Consider the following 21,041-nt stretch of genomic DNA (forward strand, 5'->3'; position numbering starts at 1 on the left):
TACAGGAAAAAAAGGGAGTGAAATTTTGATTGGTTAACTTCCAGTGATGGTTATTTTCTTATATGCAATGAAATGTTATGTGAAATTTTGTCTATAGTACTGGACAGGATAAAACTTTACTCATGCCAAGTATTTCTTTATTTGAAACAAAGATAAACTCTGCACAATTTTTTGAAAAGTGCTAATTTAACAAAGACTAATAGGGGAAAATCAATGGTGGTATTACACCCAAAGCAATACACCAAGTTAGGTTTTCCCATAATTTTTATCACAACACAAAATATAAGATATCACAGACCAAAAATAATTGCTTTGGAAATGTAGATAGGGTAACTGGGGAATAATTAAGGTCTACCAATTTTAAAGACCTTGCACCCAAAATTTGTACATGTATGCCATTATATGTCAAGCTCTATACCCCCTCCCCAACCAAAGTATAAATAGGTTTTTAATGAACTCAACAGAGATATCAGATATCTGCCATCACCACCTTATTCCCAAATGACTAACAAATGATATAACAAAATACAATCTCTGATGAAATTCCTGAGGCACATAGACATTTGATGGAGTACAATAGTTTTTATCTTGAACTTGAGTCAAAGTGGCAAGATTCAACCATGCAGCAACAATTTGTTAAAGTTTGTGATCGGTTAGGTTTAAGGGGAACCCCTTATGTTAAGTCAATGATATTTGGTATGCAGTTGTTTTAGCATTGGTACATCTCATTTCCATGGAAATAATTTGGCCAGGGGTTCTTTTCACAAAAAATCTTATCATAAAATATGATCCTAAGTTATACTGAAATGTTCATGACTTATTAGTATTTTTTCTCGTAAGATTTTTTGTGAAATGAGAGGCTGCTCCCCCATTCATGGTCTATTAACTTTGAAAAATTTGCATAGTTTACATGTTAAAGTTTGTGATTAGGTTAGTTTAAATGGAACCATTTATGGAAAGTCAATGATTTTTGGTATGCAGTTGTATTAACATTAACTTATCAAAATTCCAGGGATGCACCCTCAGTCATGGTTCACTTAATTTGTAAGCTTTGTATAGTTAACATATTAAAGTAATGTCCATTATCCATTGCTGGCAGTTACTGAGAACAAGTTATTCATGTCTAAAAAAAAATTATCAACCCCAGACTGTATCTTAATGTTAGTTTCAAAAAACTCTATTTATCAGTAAAATGAGAAAATGAGAAAACAGAATTGTTCAAGTTTCACAATACTCCATGCAGGTTTGACCAAGTTATTGATGTCTTTTAAAATTACTGACTGTATCTTAATGTTAACTGCAAAAATAAAATGCTTCGCTGAGCGCAGAGCTCGAACCCTGAAGAGTTGGGGCAAATTTGGACACAATATTCAAGCTTGATACTGTCTGAATTTGGATTGTGATCAAATTTTTGACATAATATAGGTTTCTGACACAAAATAAATGTGGTCAAAGATCTTATAAATCCATTGCGCAATACTGTGCAATTGAAGATTTCTTCTTGAAAGTTTTCAAAAATTCGAAATTTGGAAAAATTTTGAAAAAAAATATGTATCCCTTAAAAAAATTGGGGAAAAAATCCCCCCCGCCCCCTCCCCCCAACTTTTTGAAACCCCCCTTGGAGCAATAACCCCAAAACTCAATCCCAGTCTTTCCTTTGTAGTATGGAACCTTGTAGTACAATTTCAGAGAGATCCATACACTTACACACAAGTTATGGTCTGGAAACTAGAAAAATGCTTGTTTTTGGCCCTTTTTTGGCCCCTAATACCTACGTTTGGGGCAATTAACCCCAAACTCAATCCCACCCTTTCCTTTGTTATATGGAACCTTGTGGTACAATGTCAGAGAGATCCATACACTTACGCACAAGTTATTGTCTGAAAACTAGAAAAATGATTGTTTTTGACCCCTTTTTGGCCCCTAATTCCTAAACTGTCTGCCCCCAGAACCCCTAAAATGAATCCCAACCTTCTTCTTGTGGTATTAAACATTGTGGTACAATTTGAGAGCAATCGAAATACTTATACACAAGTTATTATCCTGAAACTAGAAAAATGCTTGTTTTGGGCCCCTAATTCCTAAACGGTTCAGACCATCGTCCCCAAAATCAATCCCAACCTTCCTTTTGTGGTATTGAACCTTCTTAAAAAATTTCATAGAGATCCATTCACTTAAACTAAAGTTATTGTCCGGAAACCAATGTGTCTTCGGACGCAGACGCAGACGACGACATCAAATATTTTTTCTCATTCAACATATTAAAAATTCAAAGTATCTGCAAACAGATGGTAGGTGTGCTCACACTTTTCATCTCATCAGTATCTAGATAATGATCAAATATGAAGTCAGTTTGTTCAGAAGTACTTCTGAAATATGTGACAAAAATTTGTAGGTCATTCTACAAATTGAAATATTTAAAGTATCGGCAAAGAGGAAGTTGGGTGTCAGACAGATTCTAAAAGTGCTCACACTTTACAGTTCATCATAGACAAGCTGTTGACCAAATATGAATTATGTGCAGTGCTTCTTGAAAAAGTGTGTTGAAAATATTTGTTGGATGAAAGGATGGGAGAACAGCAGAACAAGGTGATTGCAATATAGCCCCCCACTATTAGAATGAGGGTATAACAGGTATAATAGCTCTTTAACTGTTTTGGTTCTTATGCATCTTTGGCTTTGAGCATTCCTGTTGAAGGTGAATCCGGAAAGGTACTTCAGACACATGAAATTTACGTGTTGTTTTCATTTTTGTCGAGCCTTCGACTTTTGTCGAAAAAGCGAGACATAGCGATCCTACATTCCGTCGGCGTCGTCGTCGTCGGCGGCGTCCACAAATATTCACTCTGTGGTTAAAGTTTTTGAAATTTTAATAACTTTCTTAAACTATCCTGGATTTCTACCAAACTTGGACAGAAGCTTGTTTATGATCATAAGATTATATTCAAAAGTAAATTTTGTAAAAAAAAAATTCCATTTTTTCCGTATTTTACTTATAAGTGGACTTAGTTTTTCTGCCAGTTAACATTACATTCACTCTGTGGTTAAAGTTTTTAAAATTTCAATAACTTTCTTAAACTATCCTAGATTTCTACCAAACTTGGAAAGAAGCTTGTTTATGATCATAAGATAGTATCCAGAAGTAAATTTTGTAAAAAAAAAATTCCATTTTTCCGTATTTTACTTATAAATGGACTTAGTTTTTCTGCCAGGAAACATTACATTCACTCTGTGGTTAAAGTTTTTGAAATTTTAATAACTTTCTTAAACTATCCTGGATTTATACCAAACTTGGAAAGAAGCTTGTTTATGATCATAAGATAGTATCCAGGAGTAAATTTTGTAAAAAAAAAATTCTATTTTTCCGTATTTTACTTATAAATGGACTTAGTTTTTCTGCCAGTTAACATTACATTCACTCTGTGGTTAAAGTTTTTAAAATTTTTACAACTTTCTTAAACTATCCTGGATTTGTACCACACTTGGACAGAAGCTTGTTTATGATCAAAAGCTAGTATCTAGAAGGAAATTTTGATAAAATTTTGTTCCATTTTTTCTGTATTTTACTTATAAATGGACTTAGTTTTTCTTCCAGTCAACATTACATACATTCTACAGTTTAAGTTTTTAAAACATTTATTAGATTCATAAATTATCCTGGATTTTTACCAAACTTGGACAGAAGCTACTTACAATCAAAACATAGTATAGAGGGGAATATTTTTATTAATTTTTTTCCTCATTTTTGTTGAGCCTGCGATTAACACCAAAAGTAGGCGAGACACTGGGTTCCGCGGAACCCTTACGAATTTTTTACTAAGTGGTTCACCTTAAACACATCCAATCACAAACCTTAACAATAATTTGCATTGCTGTCTCCAGAAACAACATAATTATGACTGTATCAACTTTGTCAATAGTCAAAAGGTTGACAAGTGACAAATGTAAAAATGCTTCCCACAGTATAGCATGCTCACATGAAGCTCAATTCCACATTTCAGAAAGCTTTGATTAGAAGTTACCGGAGAAAAATGCAATAAAAATTCATAAATGTGTAAAAATGGCTTCTGTGATGAAGAAAATAATTGATTCTGAAACTGTATCACACAATGTTGCATTCTATATGAATCTTGATACCAAATTATTTTCAGGAAGCTCTGAATTATACTACCTAAGAAAAATGTGACCAATTTATGTATGAGACAGACAGATCAGAGTAAACCAATATATACCACTCCATCAGAGCAGGAGTATCATTAATCATGTCCATCTTGTATGGAAAATTAAAAAAAATGTATGACATCTTGGACAATGGTCAAGTCACCTTCTTGAACTTTTATTACCTTGTCGTCCTGAACATGCATGAAATATTTGCCACGGGACATTAAGTAACAATCAATCCATATAAAGACAACTCTATATCAGTCCTTGATTCTAATCCTTTCCATCAATTGTATCTGTTTATCTTTATGACTAATAAATATGAACTCTTTATAACATTATCAGAATCTATTTAATAACACATTAATAAAGTTGTCTGATCTCATTCACACATAAGTCTAATATTTGTTTCTCCTTAATGGTACTTGGAGTGTCTTTCGTTGGCTGAAAGAAATAAAAATATGATTAACACAAAATCCTCTTGATTGTATTATTTAGATATTTATAATTATTGTATTTATCAGTGATGAATGTACCATGAAATAAAATATGAAAATCATTAGAATTTAACTGAAAATACTTTTCAAAAATGTCATGTTATCTAGTAATTTCTGAAAATTTATTCCACACACAAACTAACTGGAATCAGTTAAAATAGGATTTTTTTGGTTTGTGCTTTTGAAGTGTAAATCTTTTTTTATAATTATTTACAATATTTGATGTTGTTTTGCTATTTGGATTTTGATTGCATTTGATGCAATCTTTACCCCAAAAATCTATGGAGTACAAATTAATGTTTGACTATGGTAAAATAAGTGAGTTGTGTGAGTGCTTCCATCTTGACATAATTCCTGTTTTTCTTGTGCACTATTACATGTACGTCAGGAAAATGGGATCAAATTCAGATATATCTCAATGTAATCAAATTTGCCATTTGTCAAAATGTTTGTTTTTAATTTCTGTGTAAGAATTTGTTATGTGATTGTGTACATTTATACGTTCAATATACATACAATATTTAGGATACTGCATGATGTAGAAGTAGGTCATTCCCACAGCTCCATATAACCAGATAAAATACATTGAGGCTGCTGACGTCTTATATTTTTGCATAACAGTCCACATTCCTGTGAAAAAATTAGAAATAATTATCTATAGTTTAAACCACAGTCATATGCATGGTAGTCAACTATATTATAGATAAGCACATTTAAGATTGGTACCATAAATAGAGAAATGAAATCCAAGTACAAAATATACAGTTTGACTTCTATAAATTTTACTAGTACATTAGTATATCAAATATAAAACTACATTCTGACAATAGAACTGCTTCTTCAAATGCTCAGATTAAAGGTCCCTTTTTAACTGTTCCATATAGCAACAATCAATCATACTGGTTGCAACATAGAATTATAAATGTAGGTAGAGGTGACCCATTTTTCGAAAGAGCTTTGATAAAATCCAAGATAAGTGCACTGACAAATATCATTTCTTCATGACTTAAAAGTTTCCTAAAGCCTTGAACATTAAGGCATATTAACATAACAAATCACAAACATAACTACACCTAAATATCTATAATGTTGTGTGCAAAAAGAAAACAACAGTTATTCAAGACTTGACTGTACAAAAAAGTGTTAAAAACTTTTGGACTTATTAAAGTTTCAAAGTCAAATGTACTTACACCCAAATGAATTGTTTTGTCAAATCATCCCCTCACAAGATTTACCTTAATATCTAACAGGCTGTTGTTGACAGAAAAGTATGTGACTGAATGAGATTTGTTTAGGTTACAGCAAAAGGAAGAAAGAAAGTGTTTAACCGTTACAAACAAATAAAACCTCCCTTCCAGTTGACTCTCATCCTATCAATACATAAATCAGTGCTTTTTAGCAATGAATGGTAAATATAGTATTCATTTTGCAGTAGTGGGAACTAAAAGTCAAACTTGTCTTGACTAGTATGGTTTTACACACACACACAGATGATGTCATCATTTTGTAACTTGAATACATGTATCTGAGTATATATATTTCATTGACACATGATTGATAAGTTTCTTGAAATGTTCATGGATAGGATGTATAGAATGTTGTGCTCAATGCACTGTTTTTTTGGGGTGATAAAGTCTGGAAATTTGATGTGTGTTAAGCCAGGCCCAAAAGGATTTTGACTGCATCATGAATGCTATCTCAATAAACAAGATATGGTATGATTGCCAATTGAATAACATATAGATTAGAGGATAAAGATTTGAACAATTACAGGTCAACCTATTTCCTTAGCAAAACCTGCATACTTATAGTAAGCTGTGAAACAATTCAAAACTATTGAACAATCTGATGTATACTGAATTAAAAAACTAAAACTGCATACAGCAACGAGCCAAAACCACTTGACCTTATTATATAAGGTTACATTTAACTTACTTCTACTAAGGACCATGGAAAATGGTCGAACACCTAACTGTCTACGACCAAACCATTTTGGAAGCTCTCCTAATTTACAGTCCCAGAAAGAAACATCAGCTGCAAAGTAAACAAGATTTTTTATTAACTGAACACAGAACACATTTGTATTTCACATTTTCTCCTAAATTTTATTCTCTCAAGGACTCATTTCACACTGTCTTGACTGTATCATTTACAGGAACAATATCATTATTTTCATGCTTATGGAACATTATGTATTGAAACAAAATCTATTGGCTTTCAAATGCTGTAGTGGCAGTCATATGTTCATAAACATATATATCTTTATATATACATGTATACAAAACATGTATATTTGGTTTCTATAATCTAAATTAGAGTTTGTTAAATTTTACAGTGTTCGGTTTGGAAATTTATTTGATCCTTCACTGAAAGTAATGGATCATAAGAAATAATCTAAAAAAAGATGTAGTCCATAGATATAAGGATTTTAAATATTACTGTCAAAATTCTTGTCATATTGTTAATTTGTTTTTAATTCTTTTTTTTTCTTAACCTTTAGCATGTTTAGTGATAACAGGAAAACATAGAGAGAACAAAAAAGAGGTGCCCATTTGTCTTGGTGGCGAAATGTCCTGATGTTGAAATGATCCAAAAGGTGCAGAATTGTCTTTGCAACAGGGTGCAGAAATGTCTTGGTGCCAAAGAATCATGTTACCATTTGAGGGATAGTTACTTATTTGGGAAACTACTCCACAATTGGCGGGTCGTTGCCAACCTGTCAAAATTGAGAGAAAAATTCTCCCTCAAGTCCAGACATAAAAAAATGGCTTCTTCGTTATGACCTTGTAGGAAGGCGTCACAGTAAAACATTAAATTAACCTTTCAAGACGTCATATATTTCGGACTACGTATACGGAAGCAAGTTGACTCGTACCATTGTAAACTCGTACCACTGGGAAGTCGTACCGATCAGAACTCGTACCACTGCAAACTTGTACCATTAAAAATATATTCAAAAATACGAATGTTTTATGATTTTTTTTTTGGTAAACTTAATAAAAAAAGTTGAATTACCAATTGAGATTGTCATGTTTAAAAATCGATTTGTATATCCAAACTCTAGACGTGTACGTGCTTTTTTCAAACAAGTCAGCAGAAGTTCAGAAAATGACATATTCTCTCCACAGTAAGTCAAAAGTCGAACCCACCTTTGTTTCTATGGTAAAACGCAATACAAATATGAAACAGACTATAGCTTAAAAACTAGTTAAACAATAATTCATTTGTCACCAAAAAATACGGTTTCACATCAAATATCAAGTAAAATTACTGTTTTTGACACTTTTTGAGCACTATGATAAAGAAATGTCGACGCTGTATAGATTGAAATAAACAATTAATTTCCACATACATTTGTAGGTGACAATGATAGCCTTTTTCGAGATACAGACTTTAGAAAGTTGATTTTTTTAACAAAACCTTGCTAGAATTAAAGAAAAGTTATTTGGACAGTATTTTTTGGTCCAAAAAATATAGGTTCGCGTTGCTTTTCTTAGCGTAATTTGTACTTATCTCCCATGCCTATCAATTTTGCACTTAAAAATATGTCTCTCATCCTAGCGTTTAAAAGACATCTCAGTTCCTTTAGGGCTAAGGAAAATAATTTATTTGGCCTTTGGTATAATGCAAAATGCACAAAGTCTCTAATAACAAAATTAGGGGGGGGGGGGGGGGGGGGGGGCGGTGCCCGCTCCAGTCATGCTTCAGTGATTCCATATATAATCAACCAAATTTAGCTACAAATTGGTCATTGTAATTTCAAATTATATACAATTTACAGACTTAAGAGGTATTGAGTGAAATTAAAGTATATATTCATCATTAAACACCATTTGAATGCATTTAAATAAGTTGGTACAAGTTTACAATGGTATGAATTTACCGTGGTACGAGTTAGCAGTGGTACGAGTTTGCATTGGTACGAGTTTTTTTTTAGTGGTACGAGATAACTATAATTCATGTATACCTGTAGACTGCATTGTACTAGCACATTAAAAATCTGACTCAGTGTGCCCGTCTAGTACAATGCAGGGTTAACATTCATACCACATAAGCATGTTCTCATCTTGAATGTGCATTTAATTTGCTGCTGTATGTTAAACCAAGGATTTGTATAGTGAGATCTCACTATACAAATCCTTGGTTAAACAGCTATTCATCATCATCATCAAACTGACAAAATTTGAAAAAGGGGGAGCCATAGAAACAACCTGTAAACTACAGTTACCTGATCGGTTACCATTAATTTGTACATTGGTTTTACCTTTTCCATAATACCGTGATGGGTAATATGGTCCATGCACCCTCGGGTTGAATTCTTTTGGGTATGTTCCAGCTCCAAAATATTGAAAAAGTTTAGGCAATGCTTGTGTAAATCCTGTGCCCTTGCCGAATTTTTTCTGTATGTTTTCCCAACTGGTCTCTCCAGGAACCTGTCTTTCACGTTTAGATGTAACTTCTACTAATTTTTTTGGCAATTCCTCAATTTCTTGTCTAATACCCATGATGGACACTACAGATTAATAAGGTCCAACACTTGGTAGACTGTCCTTGCCCGGTGCCCTCAGATTTATTCACTGGTACCGAAAAACAATAAAATGAAAAAAGGAACCAGTCATAAACGCATCCGCATAAATTTCACGGCCTTTTTAAATTATTGTGCTCTTATAAAATGAATTTCATCGTTCTTTAATTATTCACAATCGTTAGTTGAACTTCAGTTTTTCATTGAGAATAGAAAATTTAGATCATATTTTGATTATAACGAGAACTATTTTTACACGTAACAATATCCGTTTTGTTGCGGATAGGTCAGCCAGAGAAATACTGTTAGAAAAGAAAAAGCATTACTAGTAATGTTGCAGCTTTATTGGTGAAAATGAAAGAGAAAGAAATGGTTAATAGAATATTTTTAGAATATGAGGCTGTTGCAGGCACCACGATTATCGAAATACCCTTTCATAGTACCGAAAATTACACTCTTTGAGTCTTTCAAATCTAATGCCAATGGCAATGCAAATAATTTGCTGTTAATGTTATCGTTTCAAGTCAGTAAATGACTAAAATGTTGAATATGGGACAACTCGTTCCAGAGACAACTGCCTTGAACTGGGACCCAGTCAAATCAGATGACTAATAACTGAATAAGACCACTCTTACCGTCTGTAAAGTCAACTCGGACACTGTCCCTAATGCAGTGTCTTCCCTAGAAAATTTTTCATGCATGGTGGGTCCATGGTGAATTTGCAACGCGGCACGCGACACTTCTTTTTCAGAATTAGTTACACTACATAATTTATATGTTTAAAGCCATATACCAATCTAATTGTTTTATTATAGGTACAGCAATTGGATCTCCTGTAGTTTGTGATCGCAATACTGGTAGACCAGTATTGTCCACAATACTGGTATAAAAAATTTGTACCAGAATTGTAACTTTTTTTTTTAAAAACAGCAATACTGGTACATTACTGATATACCAGTATTGTAGTTGTATTGTTCACTATACTTTAAGGTGTATAATGAAAAATGAATTTTAAGCAAAATTAGATATTGAAGATCAAAGGGAGATTAAATGAACTCAAAAAGATTATAGAGGATAATTGTGAAATCAATTAACAACCAGTTAAAAGTAATTACTAGACTTGTACAAATAAACAAAAATTATTGTAATTAACTCATCTTATTCAAACAATTGTTAATTATTTAAATAATTGCTAATAATTTTATCATATTTCTATATTTTATTTAATTCAATTGAGATAAAATAAAATAAAAGCTTTATTATCTGAGTTATTATTTAATAAATTCAAGCAAATTATTACACTATAACACTGTAAATTCAGCATTTACATGTATGCCATTGTATATTTTTTACAGATATTTTAATACATGTATACTAAGATTCTAAGCATTTGTTTGTCTTTATTTTCTTATCAACCTTTCACAATAAACATGATAAAAGATATCAATATCCATTAAACATAAAAAGTTGCTAAATAGGGGAACCTGATTATAATCAAATTACATGTAACTAGTTTGTCTACATGAGTGTTAAGGGTAGTTAAAGCAGTTGATTCAGAACCATGGGCAATACAATTTGTAGCAGAAATATCTACTGGTACAAATACTCAAATACTAATACTAGACAAGCACTCCTACAGTAAGAGAGCCGTACAGGTGCTATCTAAACAAGCTTGTAATCTAGTAAGCATAAAAGAAAGTCCACAGACTGAATACATAAATATCAATATAGGAAGTGGGGGTTGCAGAAATGCCATCTGATTTAAAACTTTCTTTGATTACAATCACAGTGTACCATCAATGACAATGGCATCATCCGTTAAACTTAAACATACAATCATTCCATATAAAATTGTCATGTCATATGTTAATATCATTATGCATATATATGTGGCACCTTTAATAAAAGATTAATTACCTAATTCTGTATTGTTTATATTAAAAAAAACATAATACTGGTACAATACTGGTACAAAATTTTTATACCAGTATTGTGGACAATACTAGTATACCAGTATTGCGATCACCAACTACAGGAGATCCCAGCAATTCATATATAAAGTCATGGAACTTTAAAGTATTTATTACAGATGAGAGGAATTAATGAAAGACTTTATAAACAATAATAAAAATAATCCAGTCTGCAATAGCTATTTACAAATTAATGCCATGTACACATTATTTTGTTGATATCTTCCTCTGTTTCAACGTTCCAAAGGTCATCACACATTTTTCAAAATCAAAATCTTCCTCCTTTGGTCCTTCAATTGATATATGCATTAAGCAATTCAGCACTTTTTGGCATAGTCTTTTTCTCAAAGGTGTTTTAACTCTGTTTGAGCATGAAAAACACCTTTCACAATCAGCTGTTGAAACTGGCAAAAGAAGACCAATTGCTGCATACTTAGACAGACAAGGATACAAAGTTCCAAGACTGGCAACTTTGTTCATTGTCTGCCTAAATGTCATGTCTTTACATTCTTTCACTAACAGTGTCCTCAGTTTGCTGATAGAATGGTTTCAGAATCTACAGCAAGTTGTTAAATAAAACTTTGAATGTCATTATTGCTTCACAGAGATTTTACAGGAAACAATAAAACAAAGTTTATTTTTTGCGTTAATTACAGAAGTCGTCAATGAAGAATACCTGACATACGGACATACGGATGACATTGTATGGAAGCTAAGCTGACATTTTATTTCATGACAATTTGTAACTATTTTTTTAAATACATCCCTGTCGGATTTATTAACAACGCTTCATAATTGTAAAAATCCTATCTTGCCGAAGTGAAAGAAATTAAGCCCCACTTGTGTAAAAAAAACGGCAAATGAATCCGCTACACTTAAGCTTCATGTGACCCATTGAAATAAAAATAGAACAACACAAGTTTGTTAAAACAATATTTCCGTAAATAACTACATATGTTTTGAAAGTTTTTCTATCAAATCTTTTAAATATTTCATAAGACACGTCTTTTTCTCGGCCCGGTGGCGGTAATGTGTATTCTTTGATATAATCAATCAACCGCGACTAATCTAAAAATAACTGATTGTTGTGACCAATCAAAAAATAATTCATCGATGTAAATATAGCTGATGAAAAAACTGCGAAGAAACTTTATTAAAACAAAAGTTTTGTCCATTCTCGGTGAAATTACGTTAGTTTTATTTTAAATACCAGAGACTATACCAAATTTTAGATTTCTACTTTTTAATGATCACAGTATAAAAATAACGATGTCAAACACCCGTTTTAAAGGTGAAATTTATACTGGAAAAGGTTTAACTTTTTATTAAGCACAGAAAGATATGCATTTGAGATTAATCTGACTATTTATTTATCAGCTAACTGGCAACTTCTATTATGTAAACGAAGTCTCGATATATAACCAACTAATCAAGAAGGTTGTAAAATCCCGGCACGCGCGACGTGATGCATCAAATTATCAGTCGGATGAGTTTAAAACACATGTGGAGTGTTGTCACTTGTCAATTGTCTTTCAAAATATTGATAATAAATATTTTACACAGTTATAATTTTCACACATAGCGGGATGCATTGCGGCAATGATGAAAGCATGGCGGTCGAAATTTATGCGTAGCGGTACCGCAATGCTTGAATAGCCTAGGGAAAACACTGTAATGGCAATGCATGTAATGTCAACTCAGAAAAAGAGAGTTTGGACTATTATATTTCACATAATATGGATATAGGCAAAACCTATGTCATGTGTATGTTGTGATCGAATATTTGTTTTTTTCCCCCAATACACCTTATCGCAATTTTCCGACATTACAGGACATCACAAAAGTTCCTGTAAAATTTTGACATCACTATAGGAAATGTCTGATCTACAAAGAAAAAAGTGATTTTTGTAGGACATCAGTAGTTCAAGTGTAGCAGATTCTCGGGTCAAGTGTCACCGATTCCCAAATAGCGATAATGTCTCTAATACATTGTAGCTTACCAAATGCTAAGCCAAATGATGGCTTGAGGCAGGTGCTTCCTGATGAGTTCCTGCAGCTTATTTGCTTGATAAAATCAACTTGGACCAACTATAATGTCAACTCAAGTCCAACAATGTATAAAAAGAGAGTGGCCTATTTAAATGATGGCAGTGGCTATTTTGCCGGCTCTGATTAAAATATTTTTATCAAAGCCCGGCAAAATGCATATTTCTATAGCAATGACCATTTTGCTGGCACCAGCAATTTGGTGAATTTGTTAATTTGCCGGTTCTTTGTAAAGAGTGAATTTTAATATTTACTTTTGAAAAGTACTACAAAAATGCGCATTGTCAACATAAAAGAATCTAATTATTTCTCATATGATAGTTAAATAAGTTAACAGTAACAGTATTTGAGATACACATAATCATTTAAAAACATTTATCAGTCAAAGTGAAAATAGGAATTTGTAAAAAGAAGTAAAAGTAAAAGCATTGAGCATCCATTTGTAGCAATGAAATCATATCAAAACATGTAGTTTAAATTACTTCTAAAATCAGTCACAGTCTAATGCTACATGTATGCACATGATGCATAAGAATGCAAAATAGCCATTACCTTAAATGATTAAATGATACATTTCAATTAAAATTATCCTTTACATGTACATATGGTGCTGCATTTGCCAAAAATTATCCAAGTAATTTGTTTATTGTGAATCCAAATTTCTACTTCATCATGTTGGTTTTTCATTTCAATTAAAATTTTCACTAATTTAATATTCCAGGTTAGTTAATACAAAATCAAGTTAATGCCAACTTTTCAAATCTCCATGGGGGATTATAAGCGCAAGAGGACCTAATCATGCTAATGCTACTCTTATATTGTCATAAGTTTTTTATGCCCCCGCCATAGCTGAGGGGGCATTAAGTTTTACCCTTGTCTGTCTGTACGTCCATCTGTACATCATGTACATACGTCCCATAATTGGTTTCCATTCTCTAACTTTTAGTTTGCCTCAACCAAATGTTATGAAACTTATACACAATGCTTATTACCATAAAACACAGATCAAGTTTGAATTTTTGGTGGCATCACTTTAGCCGTTCTAGAGTTATGCCCCTTTACAAATGGAAAAATTGCTAAATTTTTTGTTTCCATTCTCTAACTTCAGTTTGCCTCAACCAAATGTTATGAAACTTATACACAATGCTTATTACCACAAAACACAGATCAAGATTGAAATTTGGTGGCGTCACTTTTGCTGTTCTATCTAGAGTTATGCCGCTTTACAAATGGAAAAATTGCTAAATTTTTTGTTTCCGTTCTCTAACTTCAGTTTGCCTCAACCAAATATTATGAAACTGATACACAATGCTTATAACCACAAAACACAGATCAAGTTTGAATATTGGTGGTGTCACTTTTGCCGTTCTAGAGTTATGCCCCTCTACAAATGGAAAAATTGCTGAATATTGTTTCCATTTTTAACCGGATTTGAGAAGGAAATATCCAATATTAAAATGGTGATGTACGGCGGGCGGCTGGGCAGATCTTCGGGCGGCTGCCAAACAGTGTCAGCACAATAACATGAAAACACTTTTACAATTTTTTTTCAAATTTAAATATGTTGTTTCCTGGGACTTAATGAAGGTCTAGATCAATTTTCAAGATTTTAGTATATCTCCTTTGTGAGTTATCGCCATTTTTAATATCCAAAAGTAGAATTTTTAAATATTTTACTCTTGTTATCATTTTATGACTTGTCTTATCTCAGAATAAAAATTGGAGTGACAGATTTATTTGAAAATTATCTATTTCCTAAGTGGTGATGATTATAAGCTATATTATTAGACATTTTGAAGATTATTACATTATTAATTATTAATTAGATCTGGGTTATATCTTAGCATATGATAATCATTGGAGTGACAGATTTTTTTGAAAAATTTCTGTTTCCTGATAAGATCTGTAGGACTGTATATATATAAAGTTTGAAATTTACTAGTAGGACTGTATAAATGAAGTTTGAAATTTACTGTACGTTATTATACATTTTGTAGATAATTAAGTCTCCCTAAACCATATATATTCTTTCCCCCACCCCCCTTCAATTTGAGAATGTGCTTTTATCTTGTAAACGGTCGATTTTGTGTCACAAACCTATGATGTGTCAAATATTCAATCACAATCCAAATTCAGAGCTGTTTTAAGTTTAAATGTAGTGTCCATACTTGCTCAACTATTCAGGGTTTGACCTCTGCAGGAAAATCCGGTTTGCTGTCTCTCTGACAGCCTCTTGTCTTACTTTAGTTTGCCTCAACCAAATGTTATGAAACTTATACACAATTCTTATTACCACAAAACACAGATCAAATTCGAATTTTGGTGGCGTCACTTTTGCTGTTCTAGAGTTATGCCTCTCTACAAATGGAAAAATTGCTGAATTTTTTCGTTTCTGTTCTCTTACTTAGTTTGCCTCAAATGTTATGAAACGTATAGACAATGCTTATTACCACAAAACTCAGATCAATTACAAATTTGGGTAGCGTCACTTTTACAGTTCTTGAGTTATATCCCTTTATAACATTATATGGAAGTGGGGGCATCATCTGTGTCCCATGGACACATTCCCAATTTATTTTTTATCTACTACTGTATTGTTTGAATGAGTATATATGTGCTTAAATACTCTTTTAACTCATTTCAATGTCTGTTTTTCTACATAAGGAAATGCCTGTACTAAGTCAGAAATATGACAGATGTTTTCCATTCAACATGTTCAATTGATGTGTTTGAGCTTTTGATTTTGCCATTTTATAAGGGACTTTCGGATTTGAATTTTCCTCAGTATTTTTGTTATTTTACTCTTTTTTTTGAGGTGTTCAGTTTTTTCAATAAAGAAATTTTTAGAATCAAGATCAACACCTCTCTTGGGGAAAATCACCTATAAATTGTGACAGTTGGCAGGTCTGCTGGTTTTATGTATTTATTGGTTGAATTTTTTTTTCATAAAATTTGTTTGATATTTTAATCTCATTCATTGTCATTACACTATTTTTATATTTTACCTAAAGTCCGTCAATAAGTCAAATCAGACTGTCTTTAAACTGATGCGGATCCAGGATTTTGAAAGGGAGGGGGACCCCTGGCAAGATATTATTAGTAGAACTTGTAAAAAGTCTATGCATTGACCATACAGTACTACCTGTGACATACTCTGAAAAGTGGTGGCCATGAAATTTATGTCTGTATCTCCATAAGGGGGTGGCTGAGCATGCTGAGATGTCTTTGGGCCGAGGTTGTCTAGCACCCCGCAAAACACATAAAGAAGTCCAAATGAATTAAGAATAACCATTTGACACATATCTATTGAAAATTGTATTTTTTACTTTTTATGACTCCGCGACAAAATGTCTGAGGGGCATATTAATTTACCCCTGTCTGTTCGTCCGTCCGGATTAGGATGCATTGTTTGACCGGCTATCTCCTCCCACAGTTTTGGAGGTACAACTTTAATATTTTATAGGATGTTCATACACATAATGAAGGTGTACATGGCCACAGGATTTTGATTTCTTTCAAATATTCTGAAAATGACAGGTAGTTGGATTTTATGTCTCAGAGAATTAAAAACTTTCTAAAATTTTGATATGCATTTTTTTCCTTTTCTACAGAATTAAAGTACCAAATTAAACTAAGTTGGGGGAAAATGTTTGAGATACTCCTCAATCTTAATGCCTTTTGTTACAAATTAATTAGTCAGTGTGCCCCTTGTGTAATTATTATAGTGAATTCAAGGCAGTTCATAAAAATGTACAAATATTAATACCAGCTTCAGATCCTGTTTCAGGATTTTGAAAAAGGAGGGATACACCAACTTGTGGCTTGTGACAAAGGCAATGTAGGGAGTGGGACTTGTGAAAAGTCTATGCATTGATCATATATATGTAGCTGCAAAAACTCCATAAGGGGGGGCTTGTCCCTCAGCACCCTTAAAGATGCCTCTGAACAATGCAGAATACACATATTTTCTTCAAACTTTTAAGGTATGCCATAAAAACAAAAGCAGTTGTGCATATGTAAAAGAATAAATTAATAAATGCAAAAACTTTTTTTTTTGGTTGAAATTTTCAACTGATATTACATGTATGATATGTAGATGTTATAATTATGTAAATGACAATATTTTATTAATTCAGCATATAGATCTGTATTGTTAATTGCAGAAAACATTGTACAACAGAGGCACTTCAACACTGAACAGATTTGTACCTAATACAAAAACGTTGATATTTTTATGAAATTGACTTAAACATGTTAAATATAATATTGTTTTTATACTGCAGCTAAAATTTGATACAATTTTCTTTTAATAATATGAAATTTTTTACTTATTATCCATCTCAAATTGTGAAGAAAAGTGATGTGATGTGAAATCGACATTGCAAATTTGTAATTGATCACTGAATACTTTTAAATATTCATGCTAGTATTTCATATTAACCAGTAAAACACAGGTTTTTCCCAAGTGATAGGTCAACTATATTTACATTTTATTGTCAGAATCTACAGCCAGGGGTACTACTTGTACAAGTAATCTTTATTTACTTGTAGAAGTAAATAATGATATACTTATATAAGTAAATTATAATGTTTGAATAATCTCCCCTTAATTTTCTCAAAAATTTACTTGTTTACATGTAAGTAATTTTTTTTTACAATCCTGAAAAATTCTCAAGTTTTGAGATGTAAAAACATGCCTTATTGGCACTCATACCACATCTTCTTATATCTCTTTAACAATTTTTCTCAGGTAAGCTCATAATTTTTTATTAGAGTTCAATGTTTCATCTCATTAATTCAACAAAGAAACTAATTGCGCAAAGATCTTAAGTATTTGCTCAAGGCCTTCAAAAATTGCCCCTTGGGGGCTTGTAAATGAGCAGTGTTTTGAAGATAACAGACAAATGAGATTTTCATTGTCCATGAAATTACACTTAAATGATTAGTAAAGACATCTGCAAAGGAGAGACAATTAAAAATTCTATTTGAGCAAAGAAGTCCTAAGAAATTCAAGAAAAGAAGATAGGATGACTTTTTTACTTGTAAAAGTAAAAAAATCTGAATGTCTAGTCTAAGGGACATAACTAAGCCAAAAAATAATTTACCTATACAAGTAAATAAAATACACTTGTATAAGTATCCTACAAATTTACTTATATAAGTATATTAATATTTACTTCTTCAAGTAAATAAAAATTACTTGTACAAGTAGTACCCCTGACTGATCTACAGGAACAGATAACTGTTCAGATCAGCAAGGACAATTTAGGAATTTATTTCATCTGGCCTGAAAAAATATTGTTTATCGTACAATTGTTCAATAATATTTGGAATGTTTTATTAATTTTATTAATTGTTTTTCAGGTATCTTGAGAAGTTGAGCACATTGAGACTAGACATGCTATATGATGAAAGAACTAATCAGCTGATGCATATATATTCATAAAAACCTTTCCCATACATGTACCTTGATGGAGTATAAAATTCAACTTACAGAATAAAATCATAGATAACAGAGGTTATTAACAAATAAACAGATGTTGAATAAAGGATATATGGTAAATAAATTGTGGAGTTGAATAAAAGATGTCCGACAGATTATCAGTGGTGTATCTCCCAAGTATATCTGTTGTTCAGATTCTGTCGTATCTAACATGGGAAGATAAGATAGCAGTCTCATCAGCGTTTCCAGTATGGGATATTATACTGTCATCAGCATCAGCTTGGCCGATTGTCGTATATGAAAATGAATTGATTGAAAACGCTTACTTCATCCCTGAAAGGAGGTCACGCTTCATGTCTTGTATAAAGCAGTATGGCCAGTATATAAAGAACATCACAATTGAATTTGCATTTGAAGTAGGACATGGTGGTCTAAACATATTCCAAGCGATATCCAAATATTGTGTTAATTTGCGAGGTTTTTTACTGGTACAGGAATGGGAAGTCGGGAGTATTGGTATAGATCTTGATAGTTGTGCTATAGAATCAGTTTGTCAAATACTAGAAAAATGTACAAAGTTGCAATCTGTAGGAGTAAATTATTGTGACAATGAATATCATGTGGAACAGGACATAGGACTCCTAGATGTTATAGTTAACAAGAATTTAGCCCATAAGATTACTCAACTGGAAATTTCCTGCATGCTTTTTTATGAGGATTTTGATCAGCGGGAATTTCCTGTGCTTACAAAATTTCCTAATCTTAAAAAATTGCGAACAAGACGTGAGATAATGACATCAAGCTTACTATTAGAATTAGTTAATAATTCATTACAAGAACTGACACTCGTGCAAGAAGAAGAATTGCCTTTCCCTTTACAAAATGATTTAAATGAGGATTTTTGGAAACTTGTATTAAAAACTTGTCCTAATTTTAAATTGGATCTTGTCTTACGTTACCTTATGGTTATTAAAGAAAATTTTCCTCGTTCTATGCCTCTAAGACGTCTTACTTTAGATGATTTAGCTAATATAGTGACAAAAGGTGTTTTAGATCATATAATCGATTGTTATCACAACACACTTACAACATTAAAATACACCAATTCTTTATTGGAAAATAATGAAGCTGGCGATAAAAGACTTCCATTTGCCCTCGTTGATATGATTAGAAGATGTCCAAAGTTTAAGTGTTTACAGTATGGATTTCCTCTATCAAGTACATCAGTGCTTCTTATAGCTCGTATTAGAAAGTTGAAGACTTTAATTCTTCATGGTGTTGAAATATCTTATGAATATGATTGGCCAAAAAATTCTGACTGGCCACCAGAGTTTATTCATTGGTTGAAGGAATGTGGTTCTAGTCAAGGTAAGCTAGAAGATACAGTGTCAGGACTACAAGACAGGAAATGGAGATTAACATATGATCCTTTTACATTAGATGATAGACTGAATGCTTTATTTATATAATACATGTATACATGTATGATTGTATTTGTGAGTAGATCAGAAACGTCTTTTAAGTGATATTTCAAAGAATACAGGTTTTTACTTTTATACCCTTTTGGTCATTAAAGTATCAGGTTACACTATATCATGCTATGAAGCTTATAATGCTCACCTAGAATATTTACCCTGATCCTAATATCAATTATTTTTGAAAGGTTTATATATATTTATAAGAACTATATTATTGTACATGTATGCACATGTATTGTGTTAAGATTCTTGCATCTTTTTCATGTTAAGACGTTCAGTTTAATATAAGGGTAAAATTTATGATTGAAAGGTTTTACATTATATTATTATGTATAAACATATACATGTATGAAGGATGATGATCGGGGAGATTAACAGAATCAGTCTTGAATATCTGATAAAGTAATTTGATAATGCCAAAATCCTATTGAATAGAATGATAAAGTGTTATTGCTGGATAAATAAAATGTGATACATATTGTATTCATTAATGATTCACATCTGTGATAAAAATGTTTTATTTCATGCAGTTTTTCTGTTATTTTGTCCAAATTCAATATCCCATATATACATGCACCACAACATCATCCTTCCCCCACTACCGACTTCCCCCACTTCAGATCTCACACTATTACTTAAACTTGAATAACCCAGTATACCATGTATACCAGAAACACAGATTTCTAACTAGAATATTTCTGATGTCTATGATGAATCATTATACAAACAACTCTTGGTTACAAGCATTTGTCAACATTGGTTTCAAAGGAGCATCTTTTCAGCTCCAAGTTATTAAACAGCTTGGGTTTGTCAGATTTGAACCTTCTGTTTATAAAAAAATGAGATGTGGTAGGCTGGCTAATAAAACAACTATCCACCATAGACCAAAGGATGTGAACAACTACATGTACTGCCTTCAAT

General features: G+C 32.1%; 2 protein-coding genes across 2 annotated transcripts; one reads left to right on the plus strand and one right to left on the minus strand.

Moving 5' to 3' along the window:
• Positions 1–4,490: 4,490 nt before the first annotated feature.
• Positions 4,491–9,258, minus strand: LOC127707553 (putative ATP synthase subunit f, mitochondrial). The gene is made up of 4 exons (XM_052212150.1): positions 8,923–9,258; positions 6,594–6,692; positions 5,175–5,288; positions 4,491–4,605 (listed from the first exon to the last, which is right to left on the minus strand). The coding sequence occupies exons 1-4, from the start codon at positions 9,161–9,163 to the stop codon at positions 4,577–4,579; spliced, it is 483 nt and encodes a 160-aa protein (XP_052068110.1). The 5' UTR covers positions 9,164–9,258; the 3' UTR covers positions 4,491–4,576.
• A 174-nt stretch (positions 9,259–9,432) lies between these two features.
• Positions 9,433–20,645, plus strand: LOC127707545 (uncharacterized). Its single transcript, XM_052212139.1, has 2 exons — positions 9,433–9,555; positions 18,564–20,645. The coding sequence occupies exon 2, from the start codon at positions 18,786–18,788 to the stop codon at positions 20,109–20,111; it is 1,326 nt and encodes a 441-aa protein (XP_052068099.1). The 5' UTR covers positions 9,433–9,555; positions 18,564–18,785; the 3' UTR covers positions 20,112–20,645.
• Positions 20,646–21,041: the final 396 nt, after the last annotated feature.

This window comes from Mytilus californianus, unplaced genomic scaffold, assembly GCF_021869535.1.
Source record: "Mytilus californianus isolate M0D057914Y unplaced genomic scaffold, xbMytCali1.0.p SCAF_7, whole genome shotgun sequence".
Lineage (NCBI taxonomy): Eukaryota > Metazoa > Mollusca > Bivalvia > Mytilida > Mytilidae > Mytilus > Mytilus californianus.